Source organism: Miniopterus schreibersii, assembly GCF_964146895.1.
Source record: "Miniopterus schreibersii genome assembly, chromosome: 14".
Taxonomy (NCBI): domain Eukaryota; kingdom Metazoa; phylum Chordata; class Mammalia; order Chiroptera; family Miniopteridae; genus Miniopterus; species Miniopterus schreibersii.
In genome coordinates, this window is record NC_138114.1 from 40,140,961 (window position 1) to 40,163,382 (window position 22,422).

The window sequence follows — 22,422 nt, forward strand, 5'->3', positions numbered from 1 at the left end:
TATGCAAAGCAGTGCTATAGGTCTTCAGCATTTAGTCTTAGTCATTGACTTGGAGCTTCATTGTCATTAAAAAGAAGGGCCAGAATTTCATTTTAGAAAAAGTGTACACTTTATGTAACAACTGTGTTTTAAAATTTTTTCTGAACACAACTAACTTATGTGAATCTGAGCAAGTTATTTTGATCACCTCTGCTAAAAAAACAGATGCTGCATCCGAACTAAGCTTTTTCCTGGATAAATTAAGAAAACAATTACCCAGCTATTCCAGAGAGAAATGTCTTTAGTCCCTTGATGTTCCAAGGGTTATTAAAGTTTTACCTGCAGATAACCAAGACTTCCAGAAGTTACAAGTCATTTACTTCATTCACTGCAGCTAAGAGAGGTTTGTGCTTCTGCCTCATAGGATTATTTCTTGCTGCATTTAACATGCATTAACAAGCATTTGGAAAGAGTTGAATTTCTTCTAGAAAGCTGAGTTGGCTTCTTGAGATTCTATCCCCCAAACCTTGTATTTTCCTAATCCAGGTTTTAGATATAGCTTCTCAAAGGCTTTCTTCAGGAGTAAGTTTTACCAAGTCATTGAGAACTTTTTATTGAACACAAAAATATAAGGATTAGAGCACAAGAGGAGAATTGTAGTTCTTCCTCTTTATTTAACACTGATGATATTTTTCCCCCATGTACTTTTTAATTGTGCTTTAAGTGCATCTTTCTCTGGCAGCCGATGCCTGCATTTCCTGTTATTTATGGTAGACCTTAACTTTTAGATGCTAAAACAGAAGGAGGATGCGAGGGGGGAGTCAGGGAGAAGACTCGTAGTTTAAACTTTCTCCATCACAGAAATTTTATTTTGGTAATATTAACATTATTTAACATTTAGATGAGCAACCTCTACCTGAGGAAGTTTTACAGAAAGAACAACCAGATTCCAGACAATTAAACTTTATTACTTTGCCTGAAACACAAAGTAGTGATTTAGTAAAACAGTTCATCATCTCCTCTCCCTTTTGATGTTTATTTCTTTATTGTGTGGGAGAGGACCTGTTTTTCCAACAAGCATGTTGTATTTCTTGGAGCGGGCGAGCTTGTTAATGCTAGGTCCATTTTGCATTTGGTTATACTTTTCCTTTCCCCCTCCTCTCTCCACCTCACCCCTACTCCCCCCCCTTCCCTAGCTGCTCATCTCTCTTCCCTTTCCATCTCTCCCTGCCCCTCCTTTCCCTTCTCATCTCTTTTCCCTCTCTCCTACCCCCGACCCCCAGTCCCCATCTCTCCACCCCATCCCCAGTCACTTTCGTCATTCATTTCCCTAGTCTACTCTCCTCCTTCCTCTCCCTCTTCTCTCTGCTTTCCTTCCTTTCCTTCCCCCTCCTCTTTGTACCCTCCCCCTCCCCCCTCCTCCTCTCTCCTTCTTCCTGTCTCCTCTTCTCTCCCCTCCTTTCCACATCACAATCACCTGTAATTCTGTATCCTCCAGGATCAGATCTTGACTTTTCTAAGGTGTTTAGCAAAGGAGATAAATTTTGCCTGCTATGATTAATTCGATGTTACAAAGAATCCTCTAGATGACACAGAAATACCCTCCCCCTGCAAGTCAAATGATTGACTAATGGCTTTTTAAAAACCAGAAAGATATATACCCACCAACATGTGAACATTGTTTATTCTATTGATGGTGGAAATTATGGTCAATTTTTATGTTTTTTGTGCTTGTGTTTTTTATATTTTCTAAAGTGTCTATTATAAATGCTGTTTTAAAAAATCGTTAGATCTTTCTGTGCCTGACCCAAATAGATCCTCATTTAATGAAAGTAAAAACCAAATAGCCCTAGCTGGCTTGGCTCAGTGGTTAGAGTGTCAGCCCTCAGACTGAAGGGTCCCCGGTTCGATTCCAGCCAAGGGCACGTACCTCGGTTGCAAACTTGATCCTGGCCCCAGTCCTGGCCCTGGTTGGAGCCCATGCAGGAGGCACCCAATCGATGTGTCTCTCTCACATTGATGTTTCTCTCCCCCCCTCCTCCCCCCCCCCCACTCTCCAAAAAGCAATGGAAAAGCTATCTTTGGGTGAGGACTAAAAATAAAATGAGGAATAAGATTTGGTCCCCCAGTGAATACGAATTTGGTTTCCCATTTTGATACTCAGTTTTCAAATCCTTTCAACTTTCAAAATGATGATCCCTTGGACTTCAGCTATTGGTGCTCTCACAGCACATGATGGATGTTAAATATAGTCTCACAAATTAGGCTTAAACTTGTCTAAGTCCTACAAGACTTTTTCTGCCTTTCTCTACTCTCACCAAAATTTAGTTCGTATTTTGTCTTTGTTTTTCATAATATTTCCATGCTGTGAGGGTAATCAGTGTGACAGGTGTGGCAGTTTATGTATAGATTTGTTTTTAGCCCTGTTAATCAGTCTTGGGGGGTAGAGGGAAGTAGCATTGGTGAATAGCCATTCTATTGTTACACCTTGTCTATTGTCCTTGGTACCGTTGATTATACAAAGGCATAAAATTCATGCTATCCTAGGGCATGACATAAACTCTTCCACAGTTAAATGTTAAAATTCCAAGTTCAGATTCAGGTTTGACCAAAAGAAGAACTTCTGCTCTATTTTTTTCTCATTTGGCTAGATTAGGTATGGGAGGTGAATATACAACTAGATGACTGTGTGCTAGACAAAGTTATGCATTTCCTAGCTGTAGGGTACTTGGTTCAGAAAGGGTTAAATGGTGTAGTTAGTGAATGGTTTTCTAGCTGCAGGGGTTTTTGAAGAGATCTAGGAATTCTGCAGTTAATTGAATTCTTCAGGCATGAATTTATGGTCATTGAAAAAATTTAAGTGAGCAAAATCCTCTTGCTTTGCTCCTAGATACAGTTCATATAGTATCCTAGAAGTCCAGATTTTTTTAAAAAGGATTTTATGCCTGTTTATGCTGGTTGAACATTTTATATGATAAACATAACATTTTAAAACACTTTACACAATATATATGTTCCATTGCTTTGCTCTTCTCCCAGTTTTTTCCCCACCTGCTTTCCTCACTTCCCCAAATCTGCGTCACTGGTGCATTTTCCCATTTTTCCCTATCTTGTGAGCAAAGTTTTAACAGTACATAGAAAGTTAACTGCCTGGAGTCTTTTAAATATAAGTAACACGCAACCAGCAATAAGCTGTCGGTTGTTTTTTTGCTGCCTGCAAAGAAACATAAACACAGTGCTCATTTCTGGCAGGTTTTTACTGTCAGACTTTCTCCTATTATATTTATCTTACAATTTGCCAGGGGGTGAAGTTATTAAGTTTTAGCAGCAGCCATCGATCAAGTTCACAAGTTAACACGATAAAGGCTCTGTGCCGCTCCGATCCGGGGAAATGATGATCCTCACTCGGTAATTAACTAAATGAGAAAGTTAAATCTTACTTGAGAGCTGGGAGAGATGAAAGAGAGGTGTTTGTCAGTTTCTCAGTGGAAATTAGAAGCAGTTTTCTGCAATTCCCTAAGCTGCTGCTCTGTCATATTTTACATAAGCACTGGGAAAACGTCTTGTAATTAGTGCTGTCATGGAGGATTTTTTTTTTGCTGAAGGATGTTGGAATAATTCATTAGATTATCAAGAAAGGCTTGTGTCCTGAAATGATTAGCACAGTGAAATTTAAACCATTAACGATAACAAGTTTAGAGCTTGCTGCAGTGCAGAGGCACCCGGGGTATGTCTGTGCCTATTTCAATCATTTCTTATAATTAAACATTATGTCCTCCCCCCCCCCCACCCTTACTAAGACCCATCCAAAAATCCTTTTAAGGTGGCACTGTCTACATCAGTGGGTTTACCAGCCTTGGAGGTGTATGTAGTTAGTAGCTATAATAATGCAGCAGTAAATTAAACTGCTGTGAGTTTCTTGGTTTAGAACAAAAGAACCTATCGCCCTGGAAGCTATAAAGTCACATGAGGGAACCCACTACAGAAACAGGAGCCCCAGTTTTGAAACCTAAAAATGTTAAGTGACCATTGTATCCCTTTAACTACCCCAAAAATCCAGAAATAATCAAAATGGCTTGGATTTGCTTTTGGTGATTTTTAAAAATATGGCTTTTCCTGTAATTAGTAAGTAGAAAAAAAGATTGGCAAATGTTCAGTCTTCTAATGTTATGTATACTGGTACATTTGTGAGTTCATTTCCTAGTGAGTTTTATTTAAAAGAATTGAAGTGATTGTAAGCTTTTTCATGTTCATTATTAGAAATCAGATTCATAATGTAAACTTTCCTTCTGACAAATCTGCCCCTTCCTGTCTTCCATGTACACTAATCAGATCTGACATATTTATGAGTTCACCTAATATGTAATCATATTTAGTATAAGCTGTTAAAATATTAATGCAGTAATCCCACTGTGAAATGTGATGTTCACTTCTTTTGAAATCTATGTCCCATCTATATGTATAGCCACCATTTTCTTTTCATTTGCACTCTCACCCCAAAAAGATAATGGACTATTTCTTTGATCACTGAAAGTTTTAAAGATTTTTTTTTTAAGAACTGAAAACTAAAATTTTAAAAGTTATGTCTCACTTTTTAAAAAATGTTTTTATTGATTTCAAAGAGAAGAAGGGAGAGGGAGAGAGATAGAAACACTAATGATGAGAGAGAGTCATTGATCTGCTGCCTCCTGCACAGCCCCTACTAGGGATAGAGCCCACAACCCAAGCATGTGCCCTGACCAGGAATTGAACCGTGACCCCCTGGTTCATAGGTTGACGCTCAACCACTGAGCCATGCTGGCTGGGCATGTCTCACTTTTGAGCATTCATTTCCTTTTACTCTGCATGTTCAGTTTATGGCCAAATTACTTCTGTTTCTTTCGAAATCCCCTTGTTAAAAGATGCCAAAGTGCCAGTGGGCTCTATCCCTTCTAGGTCCCGTTTTCTTTTCTACCTTGGCTCTTTGGGAGTTCGAGAGCTGTTCTGGACCTCCCTGCTATCACCATTCCATCACTAGGTGTGCTTGCTTATTTCTTTCAGTCCTAATCAAAATGTAGACAATACTGTTTCCTCTTAATTCAACCAAGACGGTGTTAACTTGTTTAAAGAGATTTTTACAAAGAAATCAAGGAAAAACAATAGAAAAAAACTTCTAGATCATTGTTTTTGGATTCTTACTTAACTAGAGCCTGGCAACAGCCAATAGAGAGTATAGTATAGACCTTTAAAAAATCCTCCCTTCTGCCCTGGCCAGTGTGACTCAGTTGGTTTGGCATTGTCCCGTCGTCCTGTGCACCAAGAGGTCACTGGTTTTATTCTTGGTAGGGTGCCTGCCTGAATTGTGGACCTGATCCCTGGTGGGGGGCATACGGGAGGCAGCCAAGCCAATCCATGTTTCTCTCTCATCTATGTGATGTTTTTTTCTATCTAGAACGAATAAAAACCTATTTTTTAAAAAATCTTCCCTTTCCCCTCAAGACTTTTAAATGTTTTACATTATTTCTACTAGCCGTGGAACAAGAACCCTGGTTCAATCCCCATTCAGGTTAATTATCAGACTAAAGATTTGAAGGATCAGCTCTCCTGAAGAAGTAAATCATCATACTGAAATAAATGTATATTATAACCCAGACTTATATTCTCAACAGGCCCTCCCTCTTCCTTCCTCTCTTTTGAGGATAAAATACCTTTCTTCTAATTTTTTAATTTTAGCCGCAATCACCAATCACCTTCTGATTGGTCTTCCTGCCACTGCTCTTACAACTTGCTTTTGTTATCCTCTTACCCTGTTCCCACCTTCCTAGCCCCCCTCCCCCACCATTTTTTGTGTGGCAACCAGTGTAAATATTTCTAAAGCATAAATCAGGTGATGTCTTATTTGACTACTTCAAAACCTCAGGGGCTCTCCTTTACACTTAAGATGAAATCCATGCTCCTTACTGAGGCCCAGAAGGCCTTATGTGATCTGGCCCCAGGCTACATCCCTAACCTTATTTTCCACCACTGTCCCCCTCATTCACTCTATCCCAGCTATACTAGTTTTCTTTCTGTCTTTCACTGGAATACACCTTTGATTCGCTCTTTTTTCTGCCTGGAAGGCCATTCCCCCAGATCTTCAGAAGACTGACTCTTATCATGTAGATCTCAGCTCATGTTACCTCCTTCAGCATCATTTCATGACCACCTCAGTTAAAGTAGGATGTGCTACTCACTCCCTATTTTATGTTACCTTATTTTGTTTTATTCACAGTAGTACCTCCTGGTTTCTGGAATTAACACATTTATTATATATTCTCCCTTTACCCTTCTCCAGAGAAGGGAAAGAAACTTCGTGTACCTGTTCACTACAGTTTCCCTAGCACCTAGAAAAGTGCTCAGCACTGAGTAGTCACTCAATAAATGATTGTCGGTTGCTTGATAACTCTAAAGTTTCAGCCTTAGTCTAAATTCTTGTCCTGTGCCTCCTAGGCTATATAGCCTTATCCTCAGCACAGCCCTTGCCCATTTTATTCTTATATTTATTCATCATCTTAATCATTATATCTCCTTCCCCCTACCACGGGTTTCAATGCCAGTCTTCCTTTAAAGCCCTTCTTAAAGCCAAACAGAATCCTTAAATACCATTTGCATCTCTCTAGTCATAAATATTATTCTTCACCTGGGCATTGTTCCCCTAATTCCAAATGGTGTCCTATGTCTGGAACATTTTCTACTTACCACACCCTTTCTTAGTGGTTAAATAAAGCAGGTTTTGCGTGCAAATTAGAAACATCTGTCATTATACCATCAAGTTTAGCCAGTTCATGCTGTATCTTACAACCTATACAGTTAGCAAAGTCCGCACACTTAATATTACAGTGGTGTGTTGGTTAGACTGGTTGGTGTCTGCAAGCATGTATTTTTCCTTCCTGGCCCTTGCGGCAGCTTCAGAGAAAGTCATGGTAATTTTGAAAGTGATGCATGTACTGTGTCTTGGCGAGGGGAGGAAGGGTGAATGTTAGCCCTTAGCCTTTGAGGACTAAGCTGTGGACAGTCGTATAAATACTTTTCTTTCATTTTGTGTGCTTGTCACCTGACAGCTTCTTTCTTCTTTCTTTTGGAGATAACTGTTCATTGTAAACGGAAAAGCAGAAAAGGAGATGTGCAGGGATGGCAGAAAGTTAGTGTTACCATTAAACTGAGGTTGTTTGTCAGCTTTCCTAGACATTTGAACAGTAGTGGTTGAGTCATCGGGCTTTTGTTGGGAAAGCCAAATCAATTCTATTGCCACCAGTAACCATTATGCTCTCTCCCATACACTCTAATATACAACCTTTTGGGTTTTTAATAATTGAACTTTTTCACTGTACCCTTGTGGATTTTTAAAGGTTCTCAAATTGAAATTTTGCTGCATTTACTTCATACATTAGTAGAAAAATCTGTATGTGAGAATGATAGAGGGAAGAAAGTTGATAACAAAGGCCTTTATCTCCAGAGTTCTCAACAAATATAATAGTTACAAATGTAATTATTATTACAGTGGCATTTATCCTTAGGAATACTCTATCCTTAGAAGTTTTTAAAATCCATTTTATTAAGGTAACTTACATGTAATAAAATACACCCATTGTAAGTGTACAGTTTGATGAATTTTGGCACATGTATACACCTGTATAACAGTCGAGCCATAGAACATTTCATTGGCCCGTAAACTTCCCTTCTGCCCTTACTCTTTCTGTCCTACTCCCACATTCAGCCCCAGGCTACCACTGATTTTTTTTCTTTAATGTTTTTATTGATTTCAGAGAGAGGAAGGGAGAGGGGGAGAGAGAGAGAAACATCAATGATGAGAGAGTCATTGATCGGCCGTCTCCTGCACGCCCCCCAACTGGGGATCGAGCCCGCAACCCGGGCATGTGCCCTGACTGGGAATTGAACCCCGATTGCCTGGACCCTAGGTCGACACTCAACCACTGAGCCACACCCTGCTGGGATAGAAAGTGAACATCTTAACGATATTGAGTCCAATTTGTGAATATAATGTATCTCTCCATTTATTTCAGTCTTTTTAAATTTCCCGTAGCAATGTTTATTGTTTCAGTTTATAGGTATTACACATATGTTGTTAAATTTATTCCAAGTATCACAAGTCCTTAGGTCTTTTTTTCTGTTAATAGACTGATAGCCACTGATCAAAGCATGACTCTCCATGATTATAGAAACATCTGGTTTGTTTAACGTATAAACAGAATAATTTCAGTACCCTGCTGATTATTCTTTGTTACTGACATTTCTGTTCTGTAGTCAGAAAACAGTATTCTGGGTAGCACCCAACTCCGGTCCATTTCCACCTTTTACAAGACAAAGGACAAATATGTAAACATGGTGGAGTAGGTGGTTTTGGTTGTTGGGATGAGAAGTGGCATTTGGTCAAGCTTATAAAACCCACCCATTTGTTAGCTCTCTAAATCTTCTCCATATTTCACGAGTTTTCCTTTTCTGAGATGCAAACAAATAACCTACGCAAAAAGCAGCCCCGGAAGTCCCCTAAGACCTGTGTCCAACAGGTTCTTATTATTTTTAGTCTATGTCATAGACAACAGTGGCATGTATGCTAGAAAACATGGCTAATGTCGTTCTTGAAAACAGACTTTCAGCCTAGCCGGGTGTGGCTCAGCAGTTGAGCATCGACCTAGGATCCAGGAGATCGGTGTTCTAATCCCGGTCAGGGCACATGCCCGGGTTGCAGGCTGCAGCCGATCAGTGACTCTCTCATCATTGATGTTTCTAGCTCTGTCTCTTCCTCTCCCTTCCTCTCTCTGAAATCAATAAAGATATATTTTAAAAAAAGGAAAAAGAAAATAGACTTTCAGCTGTGTATCAGGAATCATTTTTAAAGAAGTCTGCGTGTAGGATTTAACATTTAGAAATTAAGACAAGCCTGTGCCTTAAATAGCAGAAATTACGTATCCAAAATTGATATAGCTTTATGACACATTTAATATATGTCAAGGCAGGTATGACCTCCATAGTAACATGGGTCTCCTTACCAAAATGGAATTGCCTCAGGCAAATATGCTGAAGATCCATCAAATTACTTTGAAAAGCACCCAGTTGTACCACTTTATGGTTATCCTCTAAAGAAAACAAACTTTCTTCAAAGTAGTAAAAGTTTTGGTTGATTTCTGAATCTTCTCCTAGTGTTCCCCAGCTTCAAACTGGGGTATGATCCTTGTCTCCTTTTTTGTCTCATACCCCACATCCAGCCTATCAGCAAATTCAGTTGATTTTGCCTTCAAAATATATGTTGAATCCCAATTATTTCTCATCACCTCTACAGCTGCCACTCTAGTTCACAAGATTATTGTCTCTTCTATGGACTGTTGTGAAGCGGTCTTCTTAATTAGTCTCCTTATTTTCGTTCATATCCTCTACAGTCTGTCCTCCAATAGCATAGATCCTTTTAAAAGGTATCAGATCATGCCACTCTTAGGCTTCTAGGTGCTTCTCCATGCGACCTCTGCATATTTTCTTGTCCTCCAGTCTTTCCAGGGGGAGCCAGAATTTTATTTTAATGGTTTTTTTGTTTGTGTATATACACACACACACGCGCGCACGTACTTTTTGTTTTTATGTATATATATATATGTTTGTTTGTTTTTTAGAGAGGGGGGAAGGGAGAGGGGGGGAGAGAGAGAGAAACATTGGTTGCCTCCAAGTATGCACCTCAACTGGCACCAAACCCACAACCTGGGCATGTTCCCTGACCGGGAGTTGAACTGACGACCTTTCAGTGCATGAGTTGATGCTCAGACAACTGAGTTACACCTGCCAGGGCCTGAATTTCTTTTTTTTTAAAATATGTTTTTATTGACTTTAGAGAGAGGAAGTGGGGAGAGTGTGAGAGAGAGAGACATCAATCAGTTGCCTCCTGTAAGCACCCTAACTGGGAATCTAACCTACAGTCTTTTGGTGTAGGGACGATGCTCCAGCCAACTGACCAACCCAGCCAGGGTGAGCCTGATGGCTCAAGGCTTTAAGAAGTAGTGAGCAGAAGCTGCCTGGGCTCAGCAGTCCCAGAATGTCACGTTCTCTACATTCTATTAGTCAACACCCATAGATTCAAAGGCTAGGACAAACTTGACCTTCTGATGGAAGAAACAGCATTCGTGTTCAGGGAGGAATGGAATTGTTTGGGACCCTCTTTGGAGATTAGATACCACCACCTAAATGACCCTGATGATCTACCTTGGACTACTCCTCCAACTTTACTTCTCCTTGCTCAGTTGGTTCCAGGCACCCTAGGCCCTCTTGTTGTTCATTGAACATGCCAGACAGACTACCACCCAAGACTGTTGCTCCAAAATTCCTATTTCCTAGACCATTCTTCCCCCATGTAATAAAATGTCTAATTCCATTATTTCCTTTATGTTTCAGTTCAAACATCATCTCTTTAGGAAAGCTGTCTCTGACCCCTTAGACTTAAATAACTATATTAGTGTGTGTTTTTTTACTTGCTGCATAACAAATTACCACAAACTTAGCAAGTTAAAACACCACCCATCCATTAACTCACAGTTCTCTAGGTCAGAAGTTTGGCACAGTATGGCTGGGTTCTAGGCTCAGAGTATCCCAAGGCTGAAATCAAGGGTTAGCCAGGCTGAGTTCTCATCCAGAGGCTCTAAGGGAAAATTCTCTTCTCAGCTCATTGTTGTTGGCAGAATTCAGTTCCTTGCCTTTGTAGGATTGAGGTCCCTATTTCCTTACTGGCTTTCAGCTCTTAGAGGCTGACAGCATTCCTTGCCATATGGTCTCCTTCCTCTTCTGCAACCAGTTAGCGAAAACTCTGCTTTCCAGGAATCATTTGATTAGGTCAAACCCACCAGAGTAATCTCCCAATCTTAAGGTCAACTAATTTGGAACCTTAATTAAATCACAGCAGTAGCTGTTTGAAAAACTAAAAGAAGATGTGTATACACCAGGAGCCAAGACTCTTGGGACCGTGGTACAACTTTGTCTATCCCCTTTTCCTGCTTTATTTTTCTTTGTACCTCTTAGACATTATATTTTCTATTTAGTTGCTTATGTTTTTAACTTGCTGTACACACTAGAATATAAATTCGCTCAATGATAGAGACTGTTATTTTTGTTCACTGTTGTATTCCTAGCACCTAGAACAGTGTTTGGAACATATAAATGCTTAATTAATATTTATTGACTGAACCAATAATAATAAAAAAAAAAGACTTTGTGGCATATAATTTTGATAACCGTAGAGATGAGATTTTTTGGTGGGGGGGTAGATGAAGCGTATAAATGTTATTTAAGCTTTAGCTCCAAAGGTACCAGAGTCAGATTATATATTGGCTTTTCTTTGTATGGAGGATTTCTTATTCGACTATTGAAAAATAAGTTTTCAGTAATTGTATAAATGTCTAGTAACTGATGTATACAAGAAAAAGCAAATTATAAATTAATTTTTTTTTAATCCTCACTTGAGGATATTTGTTTTCCATTGCTTTTCAGAGAGAATGGAAGGGAGGGAGGGAGGGCAGGAGAGAGAGAAACATCGATGTACAAGAGGCATATCGACTGGTTGCCTCCTGCACCCCCCCCCCGAACCTACAACTGAGGTACGTGCCCTTGACCAGAAATCGAACCCGTGACCTTCAGTGCCCAGGCTGACGCTCTAACCACTGAGAACACTGGCCAGGGCTGAATTAATGTATTTTAAGACTGAGTAAAGGATTTTGTATAAGCCTTAAAGGAGAAAGGAAAAATCCAAGAGTGAAAAGAAGGAGCTAGCCCAGCTTACGTGCCCATCAGAAGTGAAGACAGCTTGCTCACGGTTCTTTTCGCCACTCTTTCACCCTGAGGCACCTCAGTTCAGAATTGCATGCCCCTTCTGCTCTAACCAAAGCCATTTCTTGCATTTTCTACTTATTCTTGTCCAAGAAGCTTTGCTGTTTAGCCATTTTCTACAGAATAAAGTCAAATTCCTTTGCCTGGCAAAAAAGAAAAAGAATTAGCTTTTTTGCTTGCTAGTAATAATAACTGAACATGCTTTCAGCTTTTGGTTTCATTGCTATATCCCCAAACAATGTCTTCCTGTGAACTTTTGGAAATGGATGCCTAGTCATCCAGCAGTATTCCCTATTTACCAACTTACTGTGGTATTTCTGTCTTTCCTTGTAATTGCTGTTCACAAATGTTCAATTACTAATAGAGTCGCAGAGTGAGCTCCATCATAGAGCATAACATAGCATGCAAGACCAGCAAATTATATGTTTCCCTCATTTTCAGTACTTATTGTTATCTTTTTTTTAATCCACCCCTTCTACAGACAAAACTTGCCAATGGCACTTCCAGTATGATTGTGCCCAAGCAACGGAAACTCTCAGCAAGCTATGAGAAGGAAAAGGAACTGTGTGTCAAATATTTTGAGCAGTGGTCAGAGTCCGATCAAGTGGAATTTGTGGAACATCTTATATCCCAAATGTGTCATTACCAACATGGGCACATAAACTCGTATCTTAAACCTATGCTGCAGAGGGATTTCATAACTGCTCTGCCAGGTATGTCTGTGGGTGTTTGTGAGCCATTAATTTGCCTGGAAGATATGTTACAATGGTAATAGTACTGGATCTTCAGCTATACATCTCTCTTTTAAAAAGTCTTTGTTGGCTTGATTTTTACAAACTTAGTCCTTTAATTGTACCTTCTTGGCTTATAAATACAAAAACAAACAAAAAATCAAACTCTGGAGGTAGAAACTCCTCTTTTCCCCATCTTCTCCCTATCTCAGGCTCTTTCTATTCACCCTGTTTACCCATGTACCAGTCCAAGTAAAATCTTTTCTGAGGCATTATCTGATTTGTGTCTTAGTTTCAAGATATGTTAACTTATATACTTGGCTTTGGATTCTAAGGGAGTTTATCAACAGAATATTTAAATTGTAGGAATGAATAAGAAACATTGAGTATTTTGAGTATTTTAGAAAAAAGGGTATCTCAGGAGCCTTGTTGTGACATTAAATATGTAAATTCCAGGCTTTATAATCTCACTGTGCACAGTAACCAAGTAGCTATTGTAAAATACACACACACACACACACATTTTTTAAATACATATTATGAACATTTTAAGGCTTTTATTACATGTCCAAACTATGCTCTAAGAAAAATATACCAACTTATACCCTCCCCAACACTGCTTATTACCACTTGCTTAATCTTTGCCAATTACAACTTTTAAAAAAAATTTGTTTTTCTAAAATCGCATTTTAAATTGCCCTTTAAAACAAAAGAAATGCCTGTTTATAACTTAGAAATAACCATTTTAAAGCTGAATTTGTACCTGTATCTTTTGTTAAATAGAATAGATTTCTGCCCCCTCTTCACTCATTGGATTTTGTTTTCGCCACAGGCAAACAGTTTTCTTTGTGCGAACAACCTGTGTGTACCTCATTACTGTGCTCTCTCCATTCACTGAGGCATGTTACTATCTCAAGCATATACCACTAAGAATTGAACAGGAGTTGATTAGACAGTCTGGTGTATCCCTTTGCCTAATACTGATCCCTGGTGTGTATCTGCTGACCATTTTATAAGATATTAAATCATCAGTCTAATGCTTTACGGCCCTTTTAACTTATAAACCTACACCATCTGGCTACATTTAGTAAACCTAACTACTTCAAAAAATGTCTATAATCCATTAATGTAATGGGTTTGTTTGGAGTGTTAGGTGAAATTACTTCCAAAGACTTATTATAGGGACATTGTGAAAGATCAGGAGCAATTTGATGGCAACCATTTAAAAGCACAGAAATGGATTTTGGAAACTTCTGATGGTGTGGAAAGTTTCAGTATAAAGACGTAGGAATTGTACCATCACTGTATTTTGCACAAAGAGCTAAGTATTACATTTTTAATTGGCTTATAATAATGTTCCTTTAATAAGAATGAGGTGATGGATGCCTCCATCTGCTTATGCTTAAATATGAACATGATGGCCCTGGCTCAGTTGGTTAGAGCATTGTCTTGTACACCAAAAGGTTGCTGGTTCGATTCTTGGTCAGGGCACATACCCAGGTTGCAGGTTCGATCCCTGGTTGGGGCTCTTACAGAAGGCAACTGATGCTTCTCTCACACCGATGTCTGTCTGTCTCTCTCTCCCCTGTCCCCCCGTCCTCTGTCTCTAAAATCAATAAACATACCCTCAGATAAGGATTTAAAATATATATGTGACAATATCCATATAATCTTTATCATTAAAATAATGTTTAAACACATTTGGATTGTTGCTAATGGGGTCCAAGTGCATCTTTGTATGATTCAGGGGAAAGGCACAAAATGAAATGTTTGTTAAGTTTGTGCCTAAAGGAGTCAAAGTTTGAAGGAATCCTATTTAAGTCTTTAGCAAACCTTGGATATGTAACCTATAAAGAAAAATAACTTTGAATGTTTTTGGCTCACTTGTGAATTAGAACAACAGCCAAAAGGTTTATTAGTGTGATCATCCTATTTTATAAGATCTATTCCTCTGAGGCCTCAGTACAAATTTGAGTGGTAGAGAATTTTAATTGGGAAGCCAATCTAGTTTACACAGCCCAAGATCTACTTCCACAGTTTTTCTCTGTATATCCTACAAAATAGTCTCTGAAATGCTAACCAAGTTATCTATTGGTCTGGGATTTTTTTCATTTTTGGTCAACTGTCATTTAGGTTTTATAGCAGCAACTATTCTCAAATATAGTTTTTTTTAAACATCTGAAATTAAACTCATCCTTGAACTTAAACATTCCTCTCTATCTTTCCTCTCGGGATGTTCCTATACCAATCTGTATTTCCTTTTTCTCTCCTTTCTGCATGGCCAAAATTCTATAACCCAGCACATTCTGACTTAGTGCCTCTCCCCCAGTACATTTAAAGGATATTTCTTTTACTGAACAGCTTTGGAACTGCAGCAGTAATAGAAACAGAATGAGAAATGGACCTAATATAGAGATTTGGGGGGGGTCTGAATCACAGAGTTTGAGATGCCATCCATAGAACATCCCCTAGTGCTGAAATCCATACAGATAGATGTGAATTGTTTTCTGGAATCCTTTTTATTTTTAATGTCTTGGGGGGTTTGCTGGATGTTAGCTTTAACTTCCTTATCTAAAGGAAGATAGAAAATACTGTTCATTTCTGTAACCTTATGGAAAAATTATTGACACTCATTTGACCTAAGACTCTGTTTAAAAAAACTGGACCACACTGGGGACAGTGATGTGCCTTCATAGCAGAACAAATGCTGTTCTGTTTCAAAGACCTTTTGTAAAAAATCATTCATCTATGTTCTTCTTTGCCTCCTCCCCCCACCCCCCAAAAGCTCGGGGTTTGGATCACATTGCTGAGAACATTCTGTCATACCTGGATGCCAAATCACTATGTGCTGCTGAACTTGTGTGCAAGGAATGGTACCGAGTGACATCTGATGGCATGTTATGGAAAAAGCTCATCGAGAGAATGGTTAGGACAGATTCTCTGTGGAGAGGCCTGGCAGAACGAAGAGGATGGTGAGCCTTTTAACTTTCTTACTATTATAGAGCTTCAGGACCTGACCACTCTGTCATTGGAATATTGTTGGAAACCAGTGAGATCATTTCTCATTTAATACAGTGATTTTGCTAGTTTATAGCAAAAAATGTAAAATAGTTGTTCATGTACTCAGCAGTTTTTCTTCTGACCAATCATACATAACTGACATAATAATGTGTTAATACTGCTTTGCAAAAAATAACAAAAAACTGACCAGCCCTCCTATTTAAAGCACTCTGTTCTCTGGGCAGAAAAAGTATCCTGAAAAAGGCCTGAGGGGCAGTTTATAAGTAGATGACTTATAAGTAGATATAGAAACCATCAGATTCAGCTTTCCCCTAAAACAGTCCAGAACAAATCATTATTTTCTCCTTCAGAAGATCCCTTGCCTTTAACCCATGCCTGTGGTGTTTTATCACCTTTAAAAAAATCAAAATTATTTTTTATTTTATCACCAGAAAAATCAAAATTATTTTTATGCCCAACTAGAGTAAGAAGTATAGCCATCAGAAGAGTGAAAAGTGGAATTAGGTATAAATAATTGTTTCTTTATAAAACATATTTTCGCCAAGATTTTACTGCTTAATCTTGAAATCCTTAAGGCATTATATAGTTAGCAGCCTGAGACTACCAATTTTGTTGTTGTTTTCTTAATGTAATGGTATCATTTTATTAGAACTTCTGGAAGATGTCTTCTGTATATAATTTGCTCTCAGAGGATGTCTCAAGAATGTCACTCTAAGAAAGTAAGGTGTAAATATTTCCATAAAATAAAGGTGACATATTTTAGTTGATAGATATGCATCAGCAGGCATATGTCTGCTAGGTGTAATCCTGAACAATTTTTATCAGTTGTTTATCTTGGATCATAAAGAAATACAAAACAGTTAAAAATGGAGGATCAGTTTTTCTTAGCAATTTTCATAAAAATATAGTTGGCTCCCTTTCTTTTTTATCTTTGAAATTAATTAATGTATAATAAATAAAATGCCCTGTAAATATTATACCAATCGCTGCAAGAGATTTCTTTGATTCTGGCTATTAGGAAGACTTTAATATTTCTCTCAAATTCAGTTAAAGGAAGCAAATGCCAGGCAATTCTTTGGCTATATAAAAATTGCATAAATGAAAGTATACTGTTATTTCTCCTTCCTCAAATGTTTTTATACTCATTTATTTCTCTATACAGAAAACTAGGAACTTTCATAACTTATTTCAGAGTTTGGAAATAAATTCTTTATAGCATAAAAAAGCAAAATAGTATGTAGTTGTATGGTATTCAAAGTCTATCATTTTGTTTAGTGTGCCAAGACCAGCCTTAGAAATAGAGCAGGCAGTTGCTTACATGGGAAAATTTGGGGGCAGCTAGGAATATTCCTCTGCCCCGCGGGGGGGGGAAAGAAAAGAAACTCTCCTCCAAATTATTGCTGACCTGAAATTTCCGTTGTAGAGATTCATTCCCATAGCCATAAAGGTTTTGTTCCCTGTTAAGATGCACTTTGTTCCCATTTGGACTGTAAAAAACAGTGAACCTTTATCAGACATTGGGAGTTTACAAAGTCATTTTTTGAAGATAGAACAAGAAATATATGTGCAAATTTGGATAGATGCATGTAAAAATTCCAAAGATAAACACAGGCTTCACAATTTTGCTTAGGGTTGACACTAAACAGCAAGATCTGTTATGTCAGTTATAAAGTGGGGGGAATCATTGAAGAAATGGCTTTTTGGCCTTTTACAAGGGGTATGTGAAGGTATAGCTGAGAAATAATCCAGAATCCAGCTCTAATTATCACTTTCCCCTATCTCTTCAACCACAGGAACCCAGTCCTGCAAAGTAACTTTCAGAGTTCTAACTGTATTCCTTTGTCTTTGGCCACATTTATCATCATAGCTTAATGTAGCCCCATGAAATATTTGTCCACCCCATGAAGACCTCTTCCAGTATCCTCTTGACTTTCTATGGCTGCTTCTGTTTTTATGTTTCCTTTCTTCCTGTGTTAGTGCGCTCCCCACACTTAAAAAAAAATTAGTCTGTGATCAGTTATTCATTTTATTATTTTAAGTTATATTATTGAGCCTACTATGTCAATAAAGTCCCCAAATGCTGTCATTGATAATTTCGTCTACTTCATCCAACCAAAAATAAATAAGTAAATACAGTTTCTAATAAAGCTTTGAGTTTAACTTCTACTTTGCTATTGTAATTTATATCTAGATGAATTCGACAGTCTGATCCTATGACATGAACCCTATCATTTTCTGTCTTGAATAATACTGAATATGCTCTCTGCTCAGTAATGATAACTCTTAAAAGTATAATAAAAGACAACTTGGGAAAAGTCCATTTTCTTAATCAGCAGATCACATTTTATGATAACATTCTGAATTTAATATTTAGCATTTATCATGTGCTCACACTCTCAAAGGTACTAGGCATTTCATATAGAAGTGTTCCCTGTTTCAAAGAGCTTCCATCATAAAAAGTTTTGACTTATAACATACAGACTGAGAAACCAGTTTTCAGTACTTAACCACCCTTTTTTGTAGCACCTCTGATTTAAAGAAATTCAGATACTTTAGCAAGCCATAGTAACTACAGTGCAGTAAAAAATGAGATCAGAGGTTTATATGATTTCTCTTTCCTTAGAATATAGAGATAGTTTCATTACTTATGAAGAAAATCCTGGGGTGCCTTTGTATAATTGCCAGAGATTAAATGGAGGACAGGAATCTCTGAGGAATGGTGGACTTTGAGAGATGATAAAGTATTTCAGAGTATGGGATCTGAAGTCAGACTTAGATTCAAACCTCAGCTCTATTCACTAGCTATATGACCTTGGGCAAGTTATTTAACCTTCTTGACGTTTGATTTCTTTATCTGTAAAACTAATGTAGTGATTCCTACCTCATTAAAGGATGTTAGAATTGAAATTAGTAAATTATAATTATTAACCAGATTTAGAATCTCTTCATTCAAAATCTATTGTTTGTGTGCAGTGTGTTGCTAGAATAAGATTGTTTAGAGAAGAGTACCTTAAGCCAGAACTATTTCAGTGTATCTTGTTTGCCCTTTTCTTTATGTTGGTGTATCCTGTTGCTTGCTCCTATTTGTCCCTTTTTAAAAACTATTATTTTAGCTTCTGCATTGCAGAATTCCCTTCCATATTAACACAGAAGTCAGAGCCAGCAGCTACCTTCCTGATAGGAAATTTTCTCAACTAATTTTCAAGGTGTATAATAGGAAGAGGGCAGGGGAGAAGTGCTCCTGGAGACATTGAACAATTAATTATATTGTAATGGAGCTATAGAGGGAGGAGGAGATGACTGGCCCAGAGAAAACATGATTTCTCTGGTGCCAGGATTACACTCAGAGGCATTTCTGCCTATCTCCACTTCGCAAGGCACGGTGCCAGTGAGAACAGCAGTTAGTACACCCATAGTGGGGTTTACTAGCTTCCACACCGTGTTTGGTGGGTTCTTAACTTCAGGATAAGGAATTAAATTTTTTACCCAGCAGGAAGTGATTGCCATTTACCGATTTTTTTTTGTAGCAAAGATCTAGCTTGGGATATGAGTAGTCCAAAGATGTGCTGTCATAAGGAAGGAGATGCTAACAAATGTTGCTCACTGGAATCAAGGAAAGGCAATAAAATGCGTGTGTATGTACATAGCCAGGAACACACCTGTGAAAGTCAATTTCATGCTTTAGACTTGACAGCACAGTGCTTTTAGGCATTTCTTTTCATCTTCTTCCATACCTGCTTCTGAACACTCCTGTGATCCCTTTGTTTTCTGTACAAATAAACTGAATTGCTCCTTTTAAAGCATAGCTACACTGATCACCAGCAGCCTGGGTGCCTGAGTTGCCAACACACCTTAACCCACATAAATGAAGACCAAAAAAAAGTGTTCATGATGAAGAGGCATTCCTGCTGCACATGATGTTAGGCTCCACTGACTAGCACAGCTTTACTCAGTGAAAAAACACACGGCTGTGACGCATGTGCCTAGTAGTTCAAAGGTAGTACATAGCTATCATCATGAACAAAACTTTCAAAAGATAAGGCCAATAAATCTGTCTGTACAGAGGTCTGATAGACCAATAGATGAATTCTGGTTATATGTATTTCATTTATCTATTGACATAATATTCCTGAAGACCTGATACTCGATGTTCTACACTGGAAATCATCTTGTTTTACCCAAAAGCAAATCAATGTTGGCCTAGTTCCTTAGAGCCCAGAAAGTTACTCCTTTTTTTTTTTTTTTTTTTAAATATATCTTTATTGATTTCAGAGAGAGGAAAGGAGAGGGAGAGAGAGAGATAGAAACATCAATGATGAGAGAGTCATTGATCGAACCCACAACCCGGGCATGTGCCCTGACCGGGAATAGAACCCCAATCGCCTGGATCCTAGGTCAACGCTCAACCGCTGAGCTATGGCCGGCCAGGCCAGAAAGTTACTCCTTGACGTGGGACTCCTGAAACCAGACTTAACTTCACTCCTTTCCAGGCTAGTTATTGCGACTATATGGAATGGTAACTGTGAAAACACTTTGAAGAAGTATGAAGCTCCTTGTGAATGCATAATACTATGATTTTTATTGTGAAATATTTGTTGTTTTTTAGGGGACAGTATTTATTCAAAAACAAACCTCCTGATGGGAATGCTCCTCCCAACTCTTTTTATAGAGCACTTTATCCTAAAATTATACAAGACATTGAGGTAAGAATCTATGTATATTTGGGTATTTGCCAAATACTAGAGAATCATCAACATTCTGTAGTAACAGCATTGTTACAGCAAACCCGTTAAGGTTTATTGATGTGGGTTAAAAATCAATTTCTTTGTCTGAGAATAAAGTAGGTAAAATATAGTAAGTTGCCAGGCAAAGATTTGTGTTTAAAAGTTGTTTACTGATAAATAGATGAGAGAGAGCAAAAGAGACTATGATGTCTTCATATAATAGCAGTGAGACTGCTAAAGTTACATTATACTCTCAACCTGATATTCAGGTATCTTCTAAATTGAGCCTCCATGGAGGTTCACTGGTAGAAATGGCCACCGTGTATGTAAGAAGAGCACTGAGCACAACCTTGTGTGGTTCGTAGCTTGCTCTCTCTTGGGGAGCAGTGTCTTTCCACCAGGTTTATTATTTAATTGAATGAGTTATATGAAGAATTCTAGAAAATAAATCTTTAATTATTTTACAAATGGAAAAATGTTTTGTAATTTTAAATAGTGTCTTTTAAAAAACATATTTTTTGTTTGCCTTAAGTTCTATGTGGCCAATAGGGTGAAGCATCAAGCATTTGTCATTGCTTGCCGTGAAAGTCAGATGAGAATTTAGTTCTGTTCCTTTCCTAATCACTGCCTCTTTACCATTCCTTCTTCTCAGACAATAGAATCTAATTGGAGGTGTGGAAGACATAGTTTACAGAGAATCCACTGCCGAAGTGAAACAAGCAAAGGAGTTTACTGTTTACAGTATGATGACCAGAAGATAGTAAGCGGCCTTCGAGACAACACTATCAAGGTGAGGTTTCTTCAGTTGTGGGAAAGTAGCTGAAGAAGCTAGGGTGACCAGTCATAAAACAATTCAAAGCATAAAGTCTAAGTATTATTTCCAGGAAGTAAGTGAGCATTTTAGATTGTTTCTAGTCCAAAAGCCAAAATCATTTCCTTAAAGGACAGATACCTGCTTCCCCCCAGAAGAGCACGCAAATGGATTACTAAATTCTCTTCTTGAAGTGCGTTGAGTAGGCTGTTGCTCTTGGCCCTCACATAATGATAGCTCCCCGTTCCTTAATGCAAAGGATAAAGTCTGCATTATACTGAAGCCACATGTGTGTGAATGCTTAGCTATACCTCGAGAAAAGGTGCATTCCACACTACTCTGGCCTTTGATTCTTTTGGAGAATCAAACACAATAGAGCCAGCAAGTCTCTGCAGCACCTCATTATCACAGTGATCAAAAGGATCTTGTTTGCCATCCTAGATCTGGGATAAAAGCACATTGGAATGCAAGCGAATTCTCACAGGCCACACGGGTTCTGTCCTGTGTCTCCAGTATGACGAGAGGGTGATCATAACTGGATCATCGGATTCCACGGTCAGGTAGAAAATTTCAAACGATCTTTTGAACTCTGAAATATCAGATCCACTCTGTCTTTGTCATCGATAGTAATTCTGTATATATCTGCATGAACACAGTTCTGAAACTTCATAACTAAAGAAGAATAAACCATCAGCTCCTCCCATCATTGTGTTAATCTAGAACTAGAAAACTTGAATTAGGAATGATTAAGGTAAGTTTACATTTTTGTACATTTAAGAAACTACACATTCTATTTTAATTTGTTGGAATCATCCATTATAGGAACTTGGTAAACCTTGCATTCCTTATAAAAACCACCTCACAAGGGAATGACATGAATGAAATGAAGCCTTCCTTTTCAGTGGTTATAACTAGTGCAGGCATGTGTTATCTCCTTTAAAATGTGTACAGGTGAGCAATGCTCTCTCTTTGCCAGCCCCTCCCCTGCTATCCCTGCAGTTTTTAATTGCAAACTTCACTCAGGGAGGGGCCTTCAATTTCCAGAGGCATTAGTGATTTGATGACACAGCCATTATGCTGCTGGAGTCCAGTGTAGCTTGAGTTCTGGGTACCAGAAGCACTGCTGGAAACCTCTGTTAGGAATTTTGCCTTAAGCTAAAGGATCTAGTAAACATAATGCATCAAAAGTAACTTTTTAAAAAAGGGGGGGAGGGGAGCAGTTAACTGCATTGTTATATTCTCTGAAGTTAAATGTTTACCATTCCCAGTTATCCTCTTCTATGAATAGAAGAGGCCGTTCTTATTTCTTGTCTTT

The 22,422-nt window shown here is 38.3% G+C and overlaps 1 protein-coding gene across 9 annotated transcripts in view; it reads left to right on the top strand.

Annotated features, from left to right (window-relative positions):
- Positions 1-22,422, top strand: part of BTRC (beta-transducin repeat containing E3 ubiquitin protein ligase) — a 153,104-nt gene that overhangs the window by 113,151 nt on the left and 17,531 nt on the right. For all 9 annotated transcript variants that reach the window (XM_081158939.1, XM_081158937.1, XM_081158938.1 and 6 more), the window contains 5 exons: positions 12,302-12,533; positions 15,337-15,523; positions 20,179-20,275; positions 20,949-21,086; positions 21,549-21,667. In XM_081158939.1, coding sequence (XP_081015065.1) covers positions 12,302-12,533; positions 15,337-15,523; positions 20,179-20,275; positions 20,949-21,086; positions 21,549-21,667 — 773 coding nt within the window. The remainder of the gene's footprint in view (positions 1-12,301; positions 12,534-15,336; positions 15,524-20,178; positions 20,276-20,948; positions 21,087-21,548; positions 21,668-22,422) is intronic.